General features: G+C 46.7%; 1 protein-coding gene across 1 annotated transcript; it reads right to left on the bottom strand.

The window, feature by feature from the left end:
• Positions 1-3,258: 3,258 nt before the first annotated feature.
• On the bottom strand, positions 3,259-22,843 carry LOC139240811 (tachykinin-3-like). The gene is made up of 6 exons (XM_070869290.1): positions 22,745-22,843; positions 20,593-20,695; positions 18,912-18,941; positions 17,761-17,814; positions 12,338-12,410; positions 3,259-3,298 (listed from the first exon to the last, which is right to left on the bottom strand). The coding sequence occupies exons 1-6, from the start codon at positions 22,841-22,843 to the stop codon at positions 3,259-3,261; spliced, it is 399 nt and encodes a 132-aa protein (XP_070725391.1).
• Between the last annotated feature and the right edge of the window lie 243 nt (positions 22,844-23,086).

Raw genomic sequence — 23,086 nt, 5'->3', positions numbered from 1 at the left:
AGTAGTGGGTAAAATGATGGAATCAATTATTAAGGATGTCATAGCAGTGCATTTGGAAAGAGGTGACATGATAGGTCCAAGTCAGCATGGATTTGTGAAAGGGAAATCATGCTTGACAAATCTTCTGGAAGTTTTTGAGGATGTTTCCAGTAGAGTGGATAAGGGAGAACCAGTTGATGTGGTATATTTGGACTTTCAGAAGGCGTTCGACAAGGTCCCACACAAGAGATTGATGTGCAAAGTTAGAGCACATGGGATTGGGGGTAGTGTACTGACATGGATTGAGAACTGGTTGTCAGACAGGGAGCAAAGAGTAGGAGTAAATGGGTACTTTTCAGAATGGCAGGCAGTGACTAGTGGGGTACCGCAAGGTTCTGTGCTGGGGCCCCAGCTGTTTACACTGTACATTAATGATTTAGATGAGGGGATTAAATGTAGTATCTCCAAATTTGCGGATGACACTAAGTTGGGTGGCAGTGAGAGCTGCGAGGAGGATGCTGTGAGGCTGCAGAGCGACTTGGATAGGTTAGGTGAGTGGGCAAATGCATGGCAGATGAAGTATAATGTGGATAAATGTGAGGTTATCCACTTTGGTGGTAAAAACAGAGAGACAGACTATTATCTGAATGGTGACAGATTAGGAAAAGGGGAGGTGCAAAGAGACCTGGGTGTCATGGTACATCAGTCATTGAAGGTTGGCATGCAGGTGCAGCAGGCGGTTAAGAAAGCAAATGGCATGTTGGCCTTCATAGCAAGGGGATTTGAGTACAGGGGCAGGGAGGTGTTGCTACAGTTGTACAGGGCATTGGTGAGGCCACACCTGGAGTATTGTGTACAGTTTTGGTCTCCTAACCTGAGGAAGGACATTCTTGCTATTGAGGGAGTGCAGCGAAGGTTCACCAGACTGATTCCCGGGATGGCGGGACTGACCTATCAAGAAAGACTGGATCAACTGGGCTTGTATTCACTGGAGTTCAGAAGAATGAGAGGGGACCTCATAGAAACATATAAAATTCTGACGGGGTTAGACAGGTTAGATGCAGGAAGAATGTTCCCAATGTTGGGGAAGTCCAGAACCAGGGGTCACAGTCTAAGGATAAGGGGTAAGCCATTTAGGACCGAGATGCGGAGGAACTTCTTCACCCAGAGAGTGGTGAACCTGTGGAATTCTCTACCACAGAAAGTTGTTGAGGCCAATTCACTAAATATATTCAAAAAGGAGTTAGATGAGGTCCTTACTGCTAGGGGGATCAAGGGGTATGGCGAGAAAGCAGGAATGGGGTACTGAAGTTGAATGTTCAGCCATGAACTCATTGAATGGCGGTGCAGGCTAGAAGGGCCGAATGGCCTACTCCTGCACCTATTTTCTATGTTTCTATGTTTCTATGTTTGTTGGACCATTACAGAATGTTACAGCACAGATGCAGGCCACTTGGCCCATCAAGTTTGTGCCCGTGTCCCATCCCACTCTTCCTTTTGCTCTCATACCCTTTAATATTCTTCTTTTTCAAGCATTTATCTCATTCCTTTTCAGACAAGTTTATGGATGCTGCTTGAACAATGGTTTGTGGTGGAGAATTCCCACTCTGATAACGAGGGGGTGGGGTGGAGGGATCAATGGGCAAATGACCACTCGTCCATGCCTGCCAGTGGTGGGTTATTGCATGGTGGTAGCAGGGTTCTGGGAGCAGATCACCTACCCTCTTTCCAACCAGGTACTGGTGCATGGCACCAGGGGCACCTCAAAACACACAAAATCATGATTATTTTATATATATTCCCCTCCCCCAAAAGTGATCATCTTTATCCAGAACACAATGTCCCATAAGTGCTTTTAAAAAGGGAATTGGATAGTTGTTTCAAAAAGAGGGCTATTATAAGGGCATGTGGAGAATGGGATTAGACTATGACCTGCATTAATATAGCACTTTTTAACAAGGAAAATTCCCAAGGCCCTTCACGGAGACCTAATCAAAACAAAATGGATGCCGAGCTAATGGATGGAGTGACCACATGCTTGGTCAAATATGTAATTTATAAGGAGTGTCTTAAAGGAGGACCGAGAGGCAGAGAAGTTTAGGAAGGAAATTCCAGAGCTTAGGACCTTGGTGGCTGAAGGCAGTGCCACCAATGATGGGGGGAAGGGAGGAGGGTTCCAGAAGAGGATGGAGTCAGAGGAACCAAGAGTTCGGGGGCGGGGTGCTATTGTAGGGCTGGAGGAAGTGCAGAGATAGGGAGGCTAAGGACATGAAGAGATTTGAACACGAGGATGAGAATTTTAAATTAAAGGTGTGGTCAGACCAAGAGCCAATGTAGGTCAACGAGCACAAGGGGTGACGGGTGAATGGGACTTGGAGCGCGTTAAGACACGGGCAGCAGAGATTTAGATGAACTGAAATTTATAGAGGGTGGTAGATGGGAGGCCAGCCAGAAGAGCATTAGAATAGATGAGTCTGGATGTGACAAAGGCATTGATGAGGGCCTCAGAGCAGATAAGCTGAGACGGGTTGGAGTCAGGCAATGTTACGGAGGTGGAAATAGGCAATCTTGGTGATGGCACAGATAGGTGGTCGGAAGCTCATCTAGAAGTTGAATAGGATGCTGAGATTGTGGACCGTCAGGTTCAACCTGAAACAGTGGATGGGGAGTGGGATGGAATCGGTGGTGAGGGAACGGAATTTGTGGTCGGGGTTGAAGATAATGGCTTCAGTCTTCCCAATGCTTAACTGAAGGAAACTGGTTGATCCAATACCGGACAAGCAGTCTGGAAGAAATGGACAGTGGAGGGGTCGAGAGAGGTGGTAGTGAGGTAGAGCTGGGTGTCAAGAACGTATATGTGGAAGATGACCCCGTGGGTCAGTCGGGCACAAGTACATTCCCTGAATGGTGAGGCCTGAGGCTCCCCAGATATTGGGCTTCGGGCCTCATTGTAATGGAGGGCAATCCAGCATCAGAGCCTGCTGGCAAAGAGTTGGACAATATCGAGCCACTGCTAGCATCACAATGGCCCTCAGGTAAATGGGTCAGGGGTCAGGTCAAAACAATCGTTCAGATGGGCCCTCAAACAGCTGTTGGGCCACTTATTTGCATATGCAAAGGAATTAACGCCTACTTCAGGTGTGGGTTAAGGACCCCTTTTTTTCCTTTCCAAATAAATGCAAGCCTTTCTCTTTATGTGCACACATTTAATGACCACCATATTGGGGAGTTAGTAGGCCAGTAAGTGCCCGAAAAATGAGTGCTGCGTGGCTGAACTTATCAGCCCATGTTGCCAAGGATGATGTCGCCAAGGGGCAGCCTGTAATGAAAAGGAGAAGGGGGCTATTGATAGATCCTTGGGGGACACCAGAGGTAATGATGCGGGGGTGGGAAGAGAAGCCATTGCAGGTGATTCTCTGGCTACGACTGGACAGATAAGAATGGAACCAGGCGAGTGCAGTCCCACCCAGCTGGACGACAGAGGAGAGGCGTTGGAGGAGGATGGAGTGGTCAGCCATGCCAGAAGGATGAGAAGGATTGTTTACCACGGTCACAGTCTCATAGGATGTCATTTGTGACTCTGATCAGGGCTGTTTCAGTGCTGTGGCAGGGCGGAAGCCTGATTTCAGGAGTTCAAACATGGAGTTGTGGAAAGATAACCATTGATTTGGGAGGCGACAACACGTTCAAGGATTTTGGAGAGGACAGGGAGGTTTTGAGATGGGGGCGGTGGTTTTCAAGGTTAGAAAGGTGTGGATTCAGGGCTAGGACAGGGGGGAAATCGTAGAGCAGGTTTGGTGGCGAAGGGAGGCAACTGAATGGATGGTCTCAATCTTAGTGCCAAAAAAGGCCACAAGCTCCTCGCACTTGCTGTTGGAGGTGAAGGTGGAAGGGGCAGGGGAGAGGGTTTAAGGATACGGTTGGTCATGAAGATTATCGTTGATCTCCAGGGTGGTCCTGGGCTGGTGGACAGATTTGGCAGAGGAGAATGAAGCCTTATCGTGCTTGATGAGATCCAGTCAGAAGGATGGTTAAGCCACGTGTGTGTCAGTTACCCTCATATGAAAATATTAATATATTGATTGGGATATTAAAAGATATGGAGAGTGGGATTAAACTCGGTGACTCGGAGGAAGAAAAACTCCAGCACAGACTTGAGCTGAATGGTCTGTTTCTGTGCTGGAACATTGGATTATTCTAAAATCGCTGCCTTTTCATTTATACATATGATCTTGAGACACTTTAAAGAACTCTGATTCATTTATTGTGTACAATATGCAAAATGTATTATGCATGACGTACAGACTGTGCTGTCGTTCAACAAGTGTTAATACTATTTTACTATGCAGATTACTCCAGAAAAGAGCGAACACTTCGAATTATATCTGGAATGTGCATCTATATAGAAACCCATTTTGCACACATGTAGCATAATGACTATCCACTTTATTTTGTGGACATTGTCAGTCTCCACAAAGCCTGATTTTAATAGCAGCAAAAATAACAAGATTGCAGAGTGTAACAATCTCAGCTGAATCTCCACTCCCCACATCTGGCAGGGCACAGGGAGATGTTTGAGTCCTCTTTTTGTAAGTGATGGTGCTATCACTTCTTCAATTATTAAGCAAAAGATTTGTACCAAATCCCACTGGAGATTTATTTGTGTCGTGTTGTAGCAAGTGGTTACCTGTATGCACCATGTGTTTTACATCACAGGCTGTTTCAGGGGCCATAGGGAGGCGAGAGTTTGGGGCTCAGAAGAGGCGGGGGCCCAGGGGCAGCACGGGCCCAGCCCACACTGCGATATGTGTGTGCACTAGGTCCGTGCGGCAGAGCAGGTCTCCAGGCGTCTTGGTTCAACCCTTGCCACTGGACCAAGACCTCGCTCTGTCAAGCCCGTGTGGTGGCTGGTGTGCAACGGTCACCCCACGTTAAAAAAATCCACGCACAGGCATCTTCCACCCTTCAGGATGTAGTTCGGGACCTGGAATATTAGGTCCTTCATTGAAACACCTGTGAACTCATCTCTTTTTGGCGTAGAAGCAAGTCATCTTCGCTTCGAGGGACTGCCTATGATGATGATGTTTCAGGACCCACACTTCGAAGCAACTGGGTCCCAGTGTCCCTTTAAATCGGAGCTCGGCCACACAATAAATCCCCAGCCAGGGCGTGCTGGGGTTCCTCCATGCCTGCAAGACGTCCCACTTGCACACTAGTCTGGTGACTTCATCGTTGTGAAAGAACAACAGGGGTGCATGGTCATCAGTGTGATATCGAACAGACTGTAAACTGGGCAGTCAGGAGTGATACAGTCTGCAAACACATTTAAACAATTGGGGCAGTGTTTATTTTTAAGTGACATGCATCAAAATCGGTTATGCTGTTTAAAGTGTCAGCTGTGGCTCAGTGTGTAGCGCTCTCTCGGTGGGAGGGGCTAGGAGTGAGCAGGTGCTGCTGGATGCTGGGAGTTGGAGTGAGTTTGTAAAAAGTTGATGGGTTTTTGGGTTGTTTCTTTCAGGTTTTAGGGCCGTTTTAATCCATAAACATCAGCCAGATGGCTGCTGAGGGGCCTGGAATGTTGGGCCCCTCAGAGGACAATGTTCCCAGGATGAATTCAATCAGGGAAGAAAATGTTGGGGGAAGGGACCCCAGGAGATTTGGAAAAGAAAACACGGTGGTGGTTCAGTGCCAGGATAAGGAGATGCGAGCTTGGGATATTATCCGGGCGGTACATGAGGACTGCGGTGAGGGAAGTTGCTTTGCTTGCCGACCAAAGCCGAATGTTGGGTTCGAAGTGACGGTCAGTGGCCGAGAGGAGGTGGAAAGACTTTTACTGAGCCTGAAGGTTGGTGAGAAGTACCTGGATATATCTCTGCTGTATTCCGAAGAGGTGGTGGTCTCATTCTTAAACCTGTCGGTTTATGTTGAGGACAATGTGCTGATAAAAAAGTTGGAGTCGTGGGACATTAGACTTTGCTCAGTAATAAAGAGGAGATACTATCCTGGAACGCAAGTAGCCGATGGAACCCGTTATGTAAAAGTGCGGTTCCCAGCGGGGGTGATGTCATTACTCTACAGCATGACATTCTAGACAATGAAAGGAGTGCAGTACTTCCAGGTTCTGCATGCTAACCAGGTGAAGGTTTGCTATTACTGTCTTGGACACGACCATTTAGTAAGAAGCTGTCCAGACCTGTACTATTATAACTGTGGCAAGTCTGGACACATCACTCGGAACTGCAAGGCAGGGAGCTGTGTGTTTTGTCACAAAGGCCCCACCCGCTGTGAATGTGAGGCAGAAGGAAGGCCCTTGAGTGTTGAGGAGATGGGAGAAGGAGCAGGAGGTGTGAGCGGAGTGGCCGGAGGAGCGGAGCAGGCGGAGGACACAGCCGCCGAACGGAATGAGGAAAGAGAGCAAGAAGAGGCAGAAAATTGTGGAGCAGAAAACATGATGGAGATGGTGGAAAACACACCAAGTATGGTGGAAAAGGACAAAATCTGCGGAGGGCATCACGGGTCAAGGGCAGAATCGAGCCATAATACGATGTGCTGATAAAAAAAGTTGGAGTCGTGGGACATTAAACTTTGCTCAGTAATAAAGAGTAGGCGGGGTGCGGGGTAAGTGTAAGTACTCCACAGAAAGACGGGGAATTGTACATCTCATGGTGCAGGAGGGGGCAAGCCAAGGAGAGGGTGCAAGAGACAGGAGCCTTAAAGGGACAGCAGGACGGGAGCAGGGAGACAAAGACACCACAAGGGAACAAGATGGTGGAGACACGCCATTGTCCCAGAGAGAGAAGAAACGGGGAGCAAGGGTCAGCGGTGGAGGTGAGGCCGAAGGGAGTGGCACTGTTGGAGAAACCATGCGAGCAGGAAGTCTCTCTAAGGGAGATTCTGTATCCGACAGGGAACAGGGACAGGAGATCACAGAAGAATTCGAGAGTGAGGAGTTAGAGGGGGATGGAGACATGGAAGTGGGGGGTGGGGTGACATCGTGTGGAAAGGGAAAGGTTAGTGAGAGGCAGAAGGAGGGAGAAGGGGCAGCTCCTCGGCTACCCGGAAGTACTGCACTCCTTCCACTGTAAGGAAGAGGCTGAAACTGCAGGGAAGGTTCAAACAGGAGGTGAAAAAGAGCCGGAGGCTGCAGGAGAAAGCAACAACTGCCCGAAAAATTGGGAAGGCGCATGAGAGGAGGGAAGGGCTGAAGATTAAATGATGGGGGGGTTATCCGGCACACTTCTTTAATTAGGAGCAATGATTACGGACTGAGGGGGGAGAAGAAATTGCAGCAATTGTTGCAGTGTTTTAAAGGCACTGACCTGTTGGGATGAGGATATCCTGGAAAGAATTCGGAAGGTTTGATTCGGATCAATTTTTAAACTACAATAGATTAATATGTTACGGGAGACAAATTAAACTTCAGGTTTTGATGTTAATATGTGTTGGAGGAATGGCTGTGCAGAGTGGCGGAAAGGATTTGTGTCACACAATGGAATGATCACGGTGTTGTCAATGTTTTTAATGTTGAATAAATGATATAAAAAAAAAGTGGGCAGCACACTCGCCTCTGAGTCAGAAGGTTGTGGGTTCAAGTCCCACTCCAGAGACTTGTTGTCATGTATGTATGCTTGGTGTTACTAGCCACCAGGTGGCGCCACTGCTGGAGGTCATTGGGCTGTACGCACGTGTGTGCGGCCCAGGTATAAAAGGCCAGCCATCTTGTAATGTACCCTAATAAAGTAGAGCCAGCTTTGTACCTGTTCGGAGTTTACAGTATTCAGTCTATTGAGTTATTGCATACACAACACTTGAGCACATAAATCTAGGCTGACACTCCAGTGCAGTGCTGAGGGAGTGCTGCACTGTCAGAGATGCTGTCTTTTGGATGAGACGTTAAACCGAGGCCCTGTCTGCCCTCTCAGGTGGATGTAAACGATCCCATGGCACTATTTCGAAGAAGAGCAGGGGAGTTATCCCCAGTGTCCTGGGGCCAATATTTATCCCTCAATCAACATCACAAAAACAGATGCTGTTTGTGGAAGCTTGCTGTGCGCAAATCGGCTGCTGCATTTCCTACATTACAACAGTGACTACACTCCAAAAGTACTTCATTGGCTGTAAAGTGCTTTGAGATGTCTGGTGGTCATGAAAGGGGCTATATAAATGCAAGTCCGTCTTTTTTTCTTTTTAAAGCGGCATTAGTGAATTGTCAGTCCCAACAAATAGGTCTGTACACTCCCTCTTGGGACTGGGTGGCATCGATGTTCCTCCTGTGGAAAAGGCCACAGGGGACCCAATGATTATCGGAATCCAAGATATCCAACGAGATCTGGGGGTGGGGGGGAGGGGTTGTTTTATTCCAGAATGTTATATTTTCATTATGTTTTTCCCATTTGTCTCCCTTCAGAGGCTTGTTTTCACTGCCACTAGCACCATGGAGGACAAGGCTTGGCCACAGCAGCTGAGTATGCCATCCTGTGGTTAACCAGGAGGAGGTGCAATGGAAGCACAGCTTTCCATCTCATCCCTCTCCTCCCCCCGCTCTTCCCATTATCATAGGCCGTCCCTCGAATGAGGATGACTTGCTTCCACACGAGTTCACAGATGTTTCAATGAAGGACCCGATGTTCCAGCCCTGAACTCCATTTGAGGGGGTGGAAGATGCCTGTGTGTGGATTTTTTAACGTGGGGTGACCGTTGCACACCAGCCACCACACGGGCTTGACAGAGCTAGGTCTTGGTCCAGTGGCAAGGGTTAACCCAGACGACTGGAGACCTGCTCTGCTGCACGGACCTAGTGCGCACACGTATAGCAGTGTGGGCTGTCCCGTGCTGCCCCTGGGCCCTCGACTCTTCTGGGCCCCGTACCCTCATTCGCCGCACCTCCGCCACGATCCCTCGCCGCTCCTCCGCCACAAAAACACTCGCCATACCTGTGATGGAGTGCCTGTCCTCCCAGCCTTCTGACCAGAAACAAGTTGGATTTAGTCGTGAATATCACATCGGTAGTTTATGTAGAGAGAAGGGTTTCGACAGGCTGTGCAATGAGAGGACCAATTTTTGCCACAGCCCATTATGAATCATTCAGTAACTACTTAATTACTGTTGTCAAATAACACAATGCATCTTTTATAGCATGGAGTTGTTTTTGTGAAGAATTATCTCTCCCACTCTCATTTAAAATATAAGTAATTGGTAAAATGTTCTGCTTAGATGAAGATTATTGTGGAATTTCATGCACGGCCATTAATGGGAGTGATTTGGAGCTTTGCCCCATAGTTTATGGGTTTTGATACTTTTTTTTAAGCTTAAAATAGGCTGCGTTAATAAAGATTCCACTCTCAAAATGGCTTCTGTAACTACATGCTGGGTTTTATTCTTTTGGCACTGCATAATTTATTTCAGAAATAAAGCTCGTCAAGACAATACAGTTAATTACTAACAGCAGTGTGGGGACCAGTCAGCCAGCACACCCAAATACGAGAAACAATGCACAGAGCACACCAGGCTACAGCAGAATCCAGTCAGGAGAACACTCACCTAGACAGCATGTGTTAAACACCACAGGTCCCCATCAGTATGCTTTTGTGTGTGTGCTATGTGGTGGTGGTGTGGAAGGGGACATCCCATATTTCTTTTGAGTAAAGTGCACACAGACTGACTTCTCACAGGCTGTTTAAAAGTTTATGCAACAATTTTGACCAAGTTTGTCAAACAGACGTGGAGGCAAGATACAACTAAATAAGCACAAGAAGGATTGAAAGCAGTAAGATTCAAGACGCTGCTGCCTTTCGAGGAAGCGTTTGTCCATCTTATTCTCGAAAGCCAATCAAATGAATTCAATTGCCTGTTTCGCCCCTCCTGGCTGTTGCTTCTGTAAATGACTTTGTTCATGAATGAACTTGTTTGGTCCTTTACCTCAGTTATGAAACTACCCTAGATTACTTTGCGCAGACGATTTGCTTAAACCTGCAGAAACCCGGGCCTGTTGATGGAAACTTGGGCATGAGAAAAAGCGTCCGGAGAATCTCAAATCGTAACCATTTGGTCGATTGAGATTCTGTATGATGGAGTGAATGGCAAAGGATTTGTTGAATCATAATTGAATGGAATGGGAAATTATCTTTGGAATTCTATTTCAATTTGAATGTGAATGATAAGGGAGTCAAGAGTTACGGGGAGCGGGCAGGGAAGTAAAGTTGAGGCAGAGATCAGACCAGCCATGATCTTATTGAATGGTTCGAGGGGCCGTATGGCCTACTCCTGTTCCTATTTCTTATGTTCTATGTAATAGGAATGCTTGTGTGTTATATATTGGGGAACAGCACTGTACAGGCAAATTGGAGTTTGAATTGTGGTAATGTTGAAAATGTTCTGGAAAACAAAATGCCTAATTAGATCCTTGAACCCACACATGTAAAGGGAGTAGGAGTGATGCCGATTGTAATGAGAAAGGCGAGATTCTGTGGGCAGATTACTTGAAGATGCAAGGGCAGTTGTGCATTTGTTGCTGTCTGGATCAGTCGATGACAGCAGTTCAAGAGACATAAATGGGTGCAACATCAGGGGCTGAGGCAATCAATCTGCAGAAATCAAAGATGGAAATAAGCAAGGCACAAGTGCTCGCTGGACATGAAGCAACTCCAGAATTGGGTTCTCACCATTGATCACACATTTCTTCCTCATTCCCTTGGCTAGGGATGAAGATTGTCACTGGGTCCCTCAAACCAGAATCAGTGAACCCCGCACGAGATTTGAATACAACGTAATTTTACTGTAAATGCAATTCTCAGTTGAATGGAACAAAGTTACGGGCTTATTTGGAAAGGTCTGCACTTTGGTAAATGGAGCAATCACTTCCTTCTCATGGTCCCGATTCCGTCAGAGGTTAAATGGATCCACAAGCCCTGAGGACAGAGCAGAGCTTTTGTTTAATTTACACTTACAGTTGGACAGGGAAGACAAACCTGTGGGAAAATGTTTCACTCCTAAGCCTGTTTTTTTGTCCCCCTTTCGAAATTTTAAATGAAAAACAAAACTGTGGTGCCCCAGACCTCAGACCCAGTGCCTCAGTCGGTAAATACACGAACCAGGTGTAGCACTGAGTCATGCAGGCAAGGTCCCAGGTTTCACACCTGATTGGTGCGGAGATAGCTGATCACAACTCCCAGTGGCCCCAATGGCCTCAGCACCATTGGGTTAGGATAGGGATGATATAAAAACCAAAAGAGAGCTACAACGTTTGAATGCGGGGGAGGACGGATGAATGCAATGCCCCCACAAAGTCGAATAGCCAGGTAATACTCACTGTCTGGGCTGACACATGAAGATTGGCCACTTGGTGAGGTAACAGATGAGCCACTATCTTCAGGTGTCCGGCCGATTGGATCGTGGCTCAATGAAAGACCACAGGATAGTCAGTTCAACTTGAAATAAGCTGTGCAAGGAACAAGGATCAGGTCCTTGACTTTCAAGACGGAGATTGATCGACTCTTCTTGAGTAAGGGCATCAAGGGTTACGGAACTAAGTTGAGGTACAGATCAGCTACAATCTAATTGAATGATGGAATGGGCTTGAGGGGCTGAATGGCCCCCTCCTGTTCCTATGCCCCAGCCATGGCTCAGTGGGTAGCACACTTGCTTCTGCATCAGAAGGTTGTGGGTTCAAGTCCCACTCCAGGAACTTGAACACATAAATCTAGGCTGATGCTCCAGTGCAGTACTGAGGGAGTGCTGCACTGTCAGAGGTGCTGTCTTTCAGATGAGATGTCTGCTCTCAGGTGGATGTAAAAGATCCCATGGCACTATTTCGAAGAAGAGCAAGGGAGTTATCCCCGGTGTCCTGGGGCCAATATTTAACCCTCAATCAACATAACCAAACAGATGATCTGGTCATTATCACATTGCTGTGTGTGGGAGCTTGCTGTGCGCAAATTGGCTGCTGCATTTCCCACATTGCAACAGTGACTACACTCCAAAAGTACTTCATTGGCTATTAAGTGCTTTGAGATGTCCGGTGGTCATGAAAGGTGCTATATAAATGCAAGTCTTTCTTTTATTAGAACAGTTGCTGCAGCTGACATCGGAGTTGTGCTCCAGCAACTTTCTGATCTGAACCGAGCTGTCAGGGGGAAGGGACTATGCCCGAACAGAGGGACGGTGAAATAAGTAGGACACAAGTCAGCTCACAGCCCTGTGCAACTCTTAGTGACCAGCCTCACAGAGGCCTTGCCAAAGGCTGAAGAGCAGATGGGCTGCTTGGAGACTCAGAGAATGGGGCTAAACAAAACAACAATAATATTTAGCTATGAAATTATGTCACTTTTAATGAAACATTTGAAAGATATAAAATAATTACCTCAGCTTGCATTGGATGGGAGTGCTGGGTCCTTTTGTCTCTGGAACATCTTTATTTAGAGTGGTTGCTTCATCTGTTTAAATGTGACATTTGAAATTATTATTTAGATTTTTGCTAATTTTTCAGCTGTGGCTCAGTGGGCAGCACTCTCGCCCTGGAGTTGAAAGGTCATGGGTTCGCGTCCCACTCCAGAGACTTGAACACAAAAATCAAGGCCAACACACCCAGTGCAGTGCTGAGAGAGTGCCGTCTTTCGGAAGAGAGACGTTAAACCGAGGCCCAGTCTGCTGGTTCTGGTAGATGGTAAAGATCCTCTCGCACTATTTGAAAAACAGGAAATTCTGGCCAACATTGCTTCATTGGCCAACACCATCGAGAAAAAAGATGAACTCATTCATTGGTCTCATTGCTGCTTGTGCGAGCTCACTGTGCGCAAAATGGTAGACTTTGGGATGTTTCTAGAGCTATCATAAAGGTGCTCTATACATGCAAGTCATTCTTTTTTTAAACTGGCTCGTAACAAATTCAGCTATATAATGGGTTAATGTCTGCATTAAAACAACAGAGGATTTGGTATGCTTTGCGTTTGCAGTTTGTTGAAGAGCTGCACCAATTGTCATTTCTGTTTGAAAATATTTTGTTTGATATTTTTCGCAGACAAGAAATTCCAAGATTGATGGATTAAGCTTAGTTTATTCCCACAGTTACATCTACACATCCTAAGATTTCAAGTTAAAAAAAAAGTCAGGATCAAAATTGTACTTATTTCTAGGTTCCATTACTTAGCAAGTAGCAACTAATACAATAACGGCAATTAAAGAAAGATTGTTAGTTGTGTAACACCAGCAGGTAAGTTTAAAAATAAATTCCGAGAACTTTGCCCCCTAAATTGTGCCACCTTTTTGCCAAGGGACACGATCCCAATCAATGTCTTCTGGAGAGCAACACTCAGGTTCTAGGCCATAGGTCTGTATCAATGATTCCCCACACATTAACTCCTTCCTGGTTTCATGTCACTAGACACGGTTGCCAAGTGGAGGCCAAAGGACTCCCACAGGAAGGGGGGAGAAAATACAGGGACAAATCATTGTATTTTAATAGGGTCCTTTCATTTGTTGTGTGCAAGCTGCCTCCTGATTTAAAAAAAAAATTCATTCTTCAGATGCGAGCATCACTGGCAAGGCCGGCATCTATGGCCCATTCCTTATTGCCATGAGAAGGTAGTGTTGGGCCTACTTGTTGAATCGCTGCAGCCTGTGTTGTAGTGGTTTGGATACAACTGTTTGGCTTGCTAGGACACTTCAGAGAGCAGTTAAGAGTCAACCACGTTGGTGTAGGACTGCAGTCACATAGGTCAGACCGGCAGGCTTCTGTCCCTGAAGGACATCGGTGAACCAGTTGGATTGTTAGGACAATCCGACAGCTTCATGGTCACTTTTAGTGATAGCAGCTTTTTATTTTCCAAAATTCTGAAACTGACATTGTGGGATTTGAGCTCCCAGTCTGGATTATTAGCCCAGGATTACTAGTTTAGGAGCATAACCACTATACCAGTGGCATTCCTTTGCCTTCCTTCAGCAGAGAACAAGACAAGGAGAGTTAAAGGCATTGAATCCCAGCTCGGCCGATACTTCACAGCCAGACCGACGGCAATGGAGGCTCCAGAGGCACATGGAGCAGACAGGTCAAGGCTCAGGTCCAACAAAAAACCCTGGACCTAAAGAACAGGTGGTGGATGGAGAAAGCACAGGAGATACAACAACTGGCCGACAGCCACGATATACGAGGATTCTTCATCGCAGTCAAGGCCACCTACGGTCCAAACTCCCAAGGCCCCACCCCACTCCTGGCCAAGAACGGGGAAACACTCATCAAGGACACCGAGGCGGTCAGGGCCCGATGGAAGGAGCACTTTAAAGATCTCTTCAATCGAGACTCTGCCTTTGAATTGAGTGTTCGCGACTCCATCCCGCAGTATGCGATCTGCCACCAACTCAGTAAAACCAGTCTATAATGTTGTTTTGCAGCTCCTGAGTTGGGTTATTGCTTGAGGCTCAGAAATGCTTTGCGCTTGCGATCAGACTGACCAGTCTATAATTCCTTGTTTTCTCTCTCCCTCCTTTTTTAAAAAGTGGGGTTACATTAGCTACCCTCCAATCCATAGGAACTGATCCAGAGTCGATAGAATGTTGGAAAATGATCACCAATGCATCCACTATTTCCAGGGCCACTTCCTTAAGTACTCTGGGATGAGACTATCAGGCCCTGGGAATTTTTCGGCCTTCAATCCCATCAATTTCCCCAACACAATTTCCTGACTAATAAGGATTTCCTTCAGTTCCTCCTTCTCGCTAGACCCTCGCTCCCCTAGTATTTCCAGAAGGTTATTTGTGTCTTCCTGAGCGAAGGCAGAACCAAAGTATTTGTTCAATTGGTCTGCCATTTCTTTGTTCCCCATTATAAATTCACTTGATTCTGACTGCAAGGGACCTACATTTGTCTTCACTAATCTTTTTTGCTTCACATATCTATAGAAGTTTTTTCAGTCAGTTTTTATGTTCCCTGCAAGCTTCCTCTCATACTCTATTTTACCCCTCCTAATTAAACCCTTTGTCCTCCTCTGCTGAATTCTAAATTTCAGCCAGTCCTCAGGTTTACTGCTTTTTCTGGCCAATTTTATGTCTCTTCCTTAGATTTAACACTATCTCTAATTTCCCTTGTTAGCCAAGAGTAAATCGCCTTGTTTGTGGTGAGATTATGATGCAGTTACTGCATCTGGCAGCACCATTGTTTTGGGTGGTAACCCTATTTGTGCCGTCATTACTGCAAATTCAGATTTTCCAGTCAGTATCAGCTGCGATGTACTGCCAACTAATTCAATAGCGCCAAAATTGCCTGATACCGCCGGCCACGCTGTGGGGCACAATGGCCACCGATTTTTCGTGGAATGGCCGCCATTTTGAAAATTCCGCTCCTGCGGTATCCCAGGGGTGACCCGCTCTTCCCCCCCAACCGCTCCGCTGCTGCCGATCCGTCCTAAGTGCGTCATCAGAGTACCGATGCTCCTCCCCGATGGCAAAATTCCGCCAAAACAAAAAATTTTGCTTGCGGTGCCAAAAGCTGTTTTTTCTTCCGGTGCACTAAGGTCGTAGTCCTTCTAAAATGGCAGTGCGGCTCCTATTAAAGGGGAGGGCGCACTGCCGCTGCCGTCATGTTTTTTTTATTTTGTCGGCCGACTGTCATGTCGGGCTGACAATTATGCCCCCACCCGGGTTCGGCTGGGCTGCCAACAGGTAGCCTGGCACCCCCTCTTGCGTGCCAGGTCGCTGGCCCAGCCTGAACCCTTCCTGATGGCCCAGTGGACTGAAGTTTTAAAATTGCGCGGGTTCTCCCCTTTAAGTGAAGGGGAGAGCCGTGATGATGCGCACCGTGACGACATCATCAACGCTACTCTGATGACTGACAGCGGCGGACACTATACCACTTCCCGAACTTCCACCCCTCTAGTGTGTGAACTTCCGCTCACCACCACACATCCGTCCCCATTCTGACCAGCTTCCGGCCCGCTGGAAAAATAAAACCAAAGAGCGGAATTTCGCTCAATAGGCCACCGCATCCACCACGCCAGTAAAATCACCAGAAACAGGATAGGAACGCCCCATTTCCAGCGGTGGGCAATTTTGGCCCTCCTGTGTCCAATACAATGACCATGTGGCTAATTGAGAATTCAGATGTGGCGGATTGCATTTCTGATTAGTGGATAGAAAATGTGTCACAGACACCATCATTGGGCATGTGATCTCAATACTTCAATGTGAACTTTAACCTTTTTGTACGTTTGTTAGTAAAATGGTAAAACAAAGAGCTGAGTGTGCGAGCGTTATTTAGTCGTTGTGACTGCTTTACTTCCTTGGTTACCGAAGGGTGGTAAATGTTTCAGTGAATATATACACGTGAAGTGCATTTACCGATACGTTGTGTGAGTTTAGGTGGGGCATTTTCTACTCAAATTAGCGCATGTGGCTAAAACGTTATCAGGGATTTCTATTGGGCTAAAAGGCAAAAGCTCAGCGAAGAGTGACGTCATCACAGTCCAGGTCGGTGATTGGAGCGTGGGCAGGTACAGCAGGAGCGGCGAGGTCGGGGCAAAGGAGCAGTGAGAGACTGTAGAGGAATGTGATCGGGGCCCTGGGGAGGCATGAGTTCAGGGCCAGGGGGCCAGGGGCCCAGGGGCAGCACGGGCCCAGCCCACACTGCGATATGTGTGCACACTAGGTCTGTGCAGCAGAGCAGGTCTCCAGTGGTCCTGGTTAACCCTTACCACTGGACCAAGACCTAGCTCTGTCAAGCCCGTGTGGTGGCTGGTGTGCAACGGTCACCCCATGTTAAAAAAATCCACGACCAGGCATCTTCCACCCTTCAGGATGTAGTTCAGGATCTGGAATATCAGGTCCTTCATTGAAACACCTGTGAACTCATCCCTTTTTGGCGTGGAAGCAAGTCATCCTCGTTTCGAGGGACCGCCTATGATGATTGGGCTAAAATACCAATGAAACCAAGAGTGAGAGGAGCGAGCCTCAGCGAAGTTAGCCAATTGGGAATTTGCTGCAACTTTCTGGTATGGAATGAGGTACACTAGAAGCAGGATTTAATATCTCACACTGTTAGACAAATGCCAAAAACAAATCTGTTCTGCTGTAAATAACACATATATATGAAAGTTTTTCTCCGCCCCAGTCCGTGGGGCGGTGTTCCGGTCGGGTGTGGGGCAGAAGTGGCCTTGCAGTGGGTCCGACCAGTCATCAGTGCTGCGCTAATGCGTCACACCGTCTTTCCGCTTCAGTTAAAGGGGAGGGCCACTGCGAATTCTGCAGCCACTTCAGTGGCAAACGCTGGGCCACCAGGGAGGGTTTCGGCCGGGCCAGCATCCTGGCACCCAAGAGAGGGCGCCAGGCTGCCTGTTGGCGGCCCAGCCAAACCCGCGGCCATAATTGTCGGCCCGACCTGGCAGTCGGCTGACAAAAAAAAAATATACAACATGGCGTCGCTGGCAGCGCCACCTCCCCTTTAAGGGCGGCCACACTGCTCAGCCACAGAAAGGGTACTGACAGCAAAAGCGGTCACTGGCACTGACCGGCGGCAGCGCCACTCCCACAGGGCAATTCCAGGAAAGGGGCAATTTCGGCCCTTTTGTTTAAATAGACTCTGCTTTAAATTAGACTGTTTGTTGTAGTGCATTTTTTTATTAGACTCTGCTGTTCTGAGTAAATAGACTCTGTTTACTTTAAATTAGACTGTTTGCTGTGAGTCCTGCCCTGCCTCCAACCCATTGACTAACACAGCTTCTGCAGATCTAAAAGCAACACCTGCCAAGAAAACTAAAAGTTAGAGCTAATAAATAATTTCAAGAGCTTCATCCTCACCAAATTCCATGTTTCGTCTTCCCATCAGGCCAACAAAGAAATCATGCATGTCCCCTGCAGGAAAAAGAAATGTCATCCCGTTAATAATCCATTGCTTTGACACCGGGCTCTTTTATTGTGTTTTTCAGTCCCAGGTACACAGCTGGTGCACTTGAGTATGTCTGGGCTAAACGCCCTATGCCAGGGGTATCTGGAGTCACACACAGCCCTTGCCCACTGGCAATCTGGCCCTCAAACCCCAGGTAGCCCAGTTCTGTTTGTGGTAATATTTCTTATTCGCTGCTTTGTCCGTTTTGAATTTTGTTGGCCTAGAGGTTTGGAAAGGGCTATTCTTTGTGCTGTTGCCCCGTTGGTGGATCCAGGAAATCATGATCTGTCAGAAATTGAAAGATCTCCAAATTAATAGGAACATGGATTTAAATTTTAGTTGTGGCCCATTCAGCCCCATATTAATGCACCTACACAGCCCAGAGATATAACAGCTTGGATACTCCTACCCTATGTTTCTTTCCCCCCAGTAATTCCCCCTTATTCTCCTGAAGGTGAATCATGCTGGGCTACAATTCTACAAGTGCCAACTGATCTTTGTTATCTTGCACAGATGATCATCCTTCAAATGCAAGACGAGGCAGCGAGGAGATGAAGTTCAACTTGGGCATAGCCGCAAACGGGCAGTACAGGACTGTTTCTTTCCTTTCCATTGGCTTCTTCCAACCTTTAATCTCACTTGACATTGTTCATTTTAAATCTATGCCCTCTAGTTCTACACTCAGTCCAAATCAAATGCCCTATTTATATGTGCGTTATCTACACCTCAACGTTTTAAAAACCTGGATGATGTCCCCTTTTTATCTTCTTTTGTCCAATGGTAAGTGAAATAAATATATCTTTATACCTTTTCAAAACTTGATCCCTTTACGTCTACCCATAACCCTTTGCAAGCAGCCACATCGTTCCTGCATTCCCCCCCTCCAAATTCACAAAGCCAGGCCAAATATGGCCACATTATGTAAGTGAAGCAGATCCTTCCAAATCATAGAGGGGGGGGGGGGGGGGATGTGGAGGGGGTCTGCAGACTGACAGTCAGACGAGCTTTAATAAAACAATGTTTGACCAACACCGAATGGGAAAATCTGTTTAGGAACACTTACGTTTCTGAGCTACAGGAGTTTCCTTTGAACCTGCAAGAAAATAAATAAAGTTCTGTTTGTATGAATTCACTGCATTGCTGTCAGTATTTACAATCTTCAGTCTTTTTTGTGCAAGCGATAAAGTCCTTTTTTGTTTCACCTCTCCTGAAGGCCTTGACTCCTTTCAGGTGAATTGTTCCACATCACATCACAGCAGGAGCGGCGAGAGACTGTGGAGGGACGGGATTGGGGCCCAGGAGAGGCGCGAGTTCGGAGCCAGGGGCAGCACGGGCCCAGCCCACACTGCGATATGTGCGCACGCTAGGTCCATGCAGCAGAGCTGGTTTCCAGTCGTCTTGGTTAACCCTTGCCACTGGACCCAAGACCTAGCTCTGTCAAGCCCGTGTGGTGGCTGGTGTGCAACGGTCACCCCACGTTAAAAAAATCCACGCACAGGCATCTTCCACCCTTCAGGATCTGGAATATTCGATCCTTCATTGAAACACCTGTGAACTCATCCCTTTTTGGCATGGAAGCAAGTCATCCTCATTTCGAGGGACTGCCTGTGATGATATGCCACTTGCCTCCATTAACTCGCCCCTGACTACCCATTCTTCTCATGTGCGAACCTTTACAGTGAGCTGTGGTAGGCTATTCGACTGTGTGTCGCAGTGAGCTGTGGTAGGCTATTCGACTGTGTGTCGCAGTGAGCTGTGGTAGGCTATTCGACTGTGTGTTGCAGCAGAACCTATACTTGTCCTCACCTGCTGTTGGCACAGGCACACTATCAGCTGGATAGCAATCAGGAGAGGGACCCTTGGATGATTTGATGATTTCTTCCACACACACACACCCCCCTCCCCCCCCAAAACCCAGGGATACTCCGGCCAATTTTTGCTCCCTACTCCACTACTTTTTCCCCCAGAGTTAGGTTTACATCTCAAATCGCGCTTCCAGCTTTCCTGCCAGTGGTGGCGCAGGCTTACTGCACTGTGGTGGAGTTATCCACGGTTGTCTCCACTCAACTTCAAATGTGGCTCGTTCCTGGTCTGTATAGCTCAGCCACTCACCACAAACTGGCCGAGCCACTTGGGGGGAGGGAGGCCAAATACACTGACTCCCAGGCGTCCGCTCTTCTCTGTCCAATTTGTCATGTACCTCATGACACGCACCCCCTTGTGAGCGATCAATACAATGCCAGGGCAACGTCAGATACTGGGGAGGGGGGGAAAGGAACTGCTGACATCCCAGACCATAATATAATTAATGTCACTGTCTCCTATTTTACTCGAGTAACATAACTACTATACTACTCTACTATACTGTAGGGGTACAGTAGCATAGTGGTTATGTTACTGGACTAGTAATCCAGCAACAGGAGTTCATATCAGGAAAATTTCAGTTTAGAAATAGCTGGAAATAAAGAGCTGGAATCAGCAAAACTGACTGTGGATTTTTTGTAAAAAAACGAACTGGTTCACCAATACCCTTTAGGGAAGGAAATCTGCTGTCCTTACCCGGTCTGGCCTCTGACTCCAGACCCACACCAACGTGATTGATCCTTAACTGCCTTCTGAAATGGTCTAGCAATTCAGGGCAATTAGGGATGGGCAATAAATGCCAGCCATGCCAGCGATGCCCATATACCAGGAATGAATTTAAAATGTTTCATTCTAGCTTTTCTAGTTGATTTTGTACTTGCCAGCCATTCTCCGTCCCATCAACCCCACAAATCCGTCATAGGAAAGACCATCATAGAAACGCTTCAGGAAGAGGAGGGGCAGTTTCTCCACATTGGGGTTTCCCTGTAACAGAAGACAGGAGATTCAGCACCTCTACCGGAGAGTGTACGTACCTGACATCCATCATCACCCAACTTCCAACGTCGTTCCCTTCACTTTATTTATCCCTCATTGTCTCTGCAATTTCCTGCACATGCTTCTGCCACCAACAAAAACAAGCCCAACTTCCTTAAGCTTCCCACTGTAACTTCGAAGACAATAATATCAACTCTAGGATTCTAATTATATGCAAATTTATGCTTTTAATACTTTCATCAAGTTCATTTTCTAAATATTGTAAAGAGCAGAGGTCCCAGGTGTAATGTATTAGCTTCAAGGGTCCTTTGCTTAAGAATCCATAGCAACACATTGCTATTAAGAACTAGTTGGTTTATTAACAAAGGTTTAACAATCACACTACACATTACCAGTTCATCCACCAGGCTCTCAACCACCTGCCCCATCGTGGATCCCCCGAACCCGACTGGCTGGGGTTTTATTGAGTCTTGTGAACATCACGTGACTGGCTAAGCCACTCCCAACTCAACAGCTCTACAAACCTGTGAGCATGCTCACTGGTGCATACCTTCCACCAGGATACTGTCTATGTCACAAATGTCCAATTGGAACAGCTACCATCAGTCACTCCCCTTTGGTTCCTGTTATTCAGCCAGTTTATTATTGGATGTGTAACATCCTCTATCGCAAAAGCTTTCATTAAAGACACAAATCCCTTGCGAGGCATCTTATTAAATACATTCAGAAAGTCAAAATGTATCAACCATCCACCATGTTACCATCATCCACCAATTCTGTAGCTCCTAAAAACTTCCAAGCAATTGGCTAGGCATGACCTGCCTTTAATAAACCCACAATTGTCTGCAATTATAGTCTGTATTCTTGTTTAATGCTCTTGAATTGCTTCCTTTATAACAGAATCCAATGCATTTCCAGCAATGGAGGAAGCTCAGCTTACAGAATTCCCAAATTTAAGCTTAGAATCAGATTTTCCATCCAGTTTAGTACTAACCTCCCCTCCCCCCACTAGTCCAAGACTATGGCCCCGATATTTAAGGGGGAGAGTGCGTGGGAGGCCAAATAGGGCCAAAAACCCGGCAAGGCTGGGGACGCAGAGATCCTCCAAAATTTAACAGCAGGACCTCATCATTTATAATGATATTCATTTATCAATTATCATTAACCTCACTACTTTTGATCCCTTTACACTTTGTCTGCATTTTCAACAACAACTTGCATTTATATAGCACCTTTAACGTAGTAAAACGTCCCAAGGCACTTCACAGAAGCAATTATCAAACAACGTCCAGTGGTCGTGAAAGGCACTATATAAATGAAAGTCTTTCTTTAAAAATTGACAGTGAGCCATAAAGGAGATATTAGGACAAGAGACCAAAAGCAGTAGGTTTGTTTAGTTAACTTTTAGAAGGTTTGCTGAGTGTTATACTGCACAGCAAAACTGGAACCATCTCCAGAATGGCGGAACATAGAAACATAGAAAGTAGGTGCAGGAGTCGGCCATTCGGCCCTTCGAGCCTGCACCACCATTCAATATGATCATGGCTGATCATGCAACTTTAGTACCCCATTCCTACTTTCTCTCCATGCCCCCCGATCCCTTTAGCCGGAAGGGCCACATCTAACTCCCTTTTGAATATATCTAACGAACTGGCCTCAACAACTTTCTGTGGTAGAGAATTCCACAGGTTCACAATTCTCTGAGTGAAGAAGTTTCTCCTCATCTCGGTCCTAAATGGCTTACCCCTTATCCTTAGACTGTGACCCCTGGTTCTGGACTTCAACATCGGGAACATTCTTCCTGCATCTAACCTGTCCAATCCCGTCAGAATTTTATATGTTTCTATGAGATCCCCTCATCCTTCTAAATTCCAGTGAATATAAGCCTAGTTGATCCAGTCTTTCATCATATGTCAATCCTGTCATCCCAGGAATCAGATCTAACTTTGTGCTCTCAAAATAAGTGGTAACATTTTGCAAGACGTTGTCAAGACCTGTCAGGGAGGGGGGATTGAGAGATGGGAAACGTGTCTGTACCTTGGGCAGAACTTCATCGAGTGCCAACTGTCCCTCGTGGTTTCCCCGACACAGTTTCAGCAAGATGGAAAGGAAGGCCAAAGCAATGATGCTTTTCATTCTGGCCGGTCTCGCTGTCAGTGGATTTAAAATGAAGCTGAACGAGGAGAGAGAGAGGGAAAGAGAGAGAGAGAGAGAGAGAAAGAGAGAGAGAGAAAGAGAGAGAGAGAAAGAGAGAGAGAGAAAGAGAGAGAGAGAAAGAGAGAGAGAGAAAGAGAGAGAGAGAGAAAGAGAGAGAGAGAAAGAGAGAGAGAGAAAGAGAGAGAGAAAGAGAGAGAGAGAGAGAGAGAGAAAGAGAGAGAG

This window comes from Pristiophorus japonicus, chromosome X (assembly GCF_044704955.1).
Source record: "Pristiophorus japonicus isolate sPriJap1 chromosome X, sPriJap1.hap1, whole genome shotgun sequence".
Lineage (NCBI taxonomy): Eukaryota > Metazoa > Chordata > Chondrichthyes > Pristiophoridae > Pristiophorus > Pristiophorus japonicus.
This window is presented reverse-complemented; position numbering and strand designations above follow the sequence as displayed.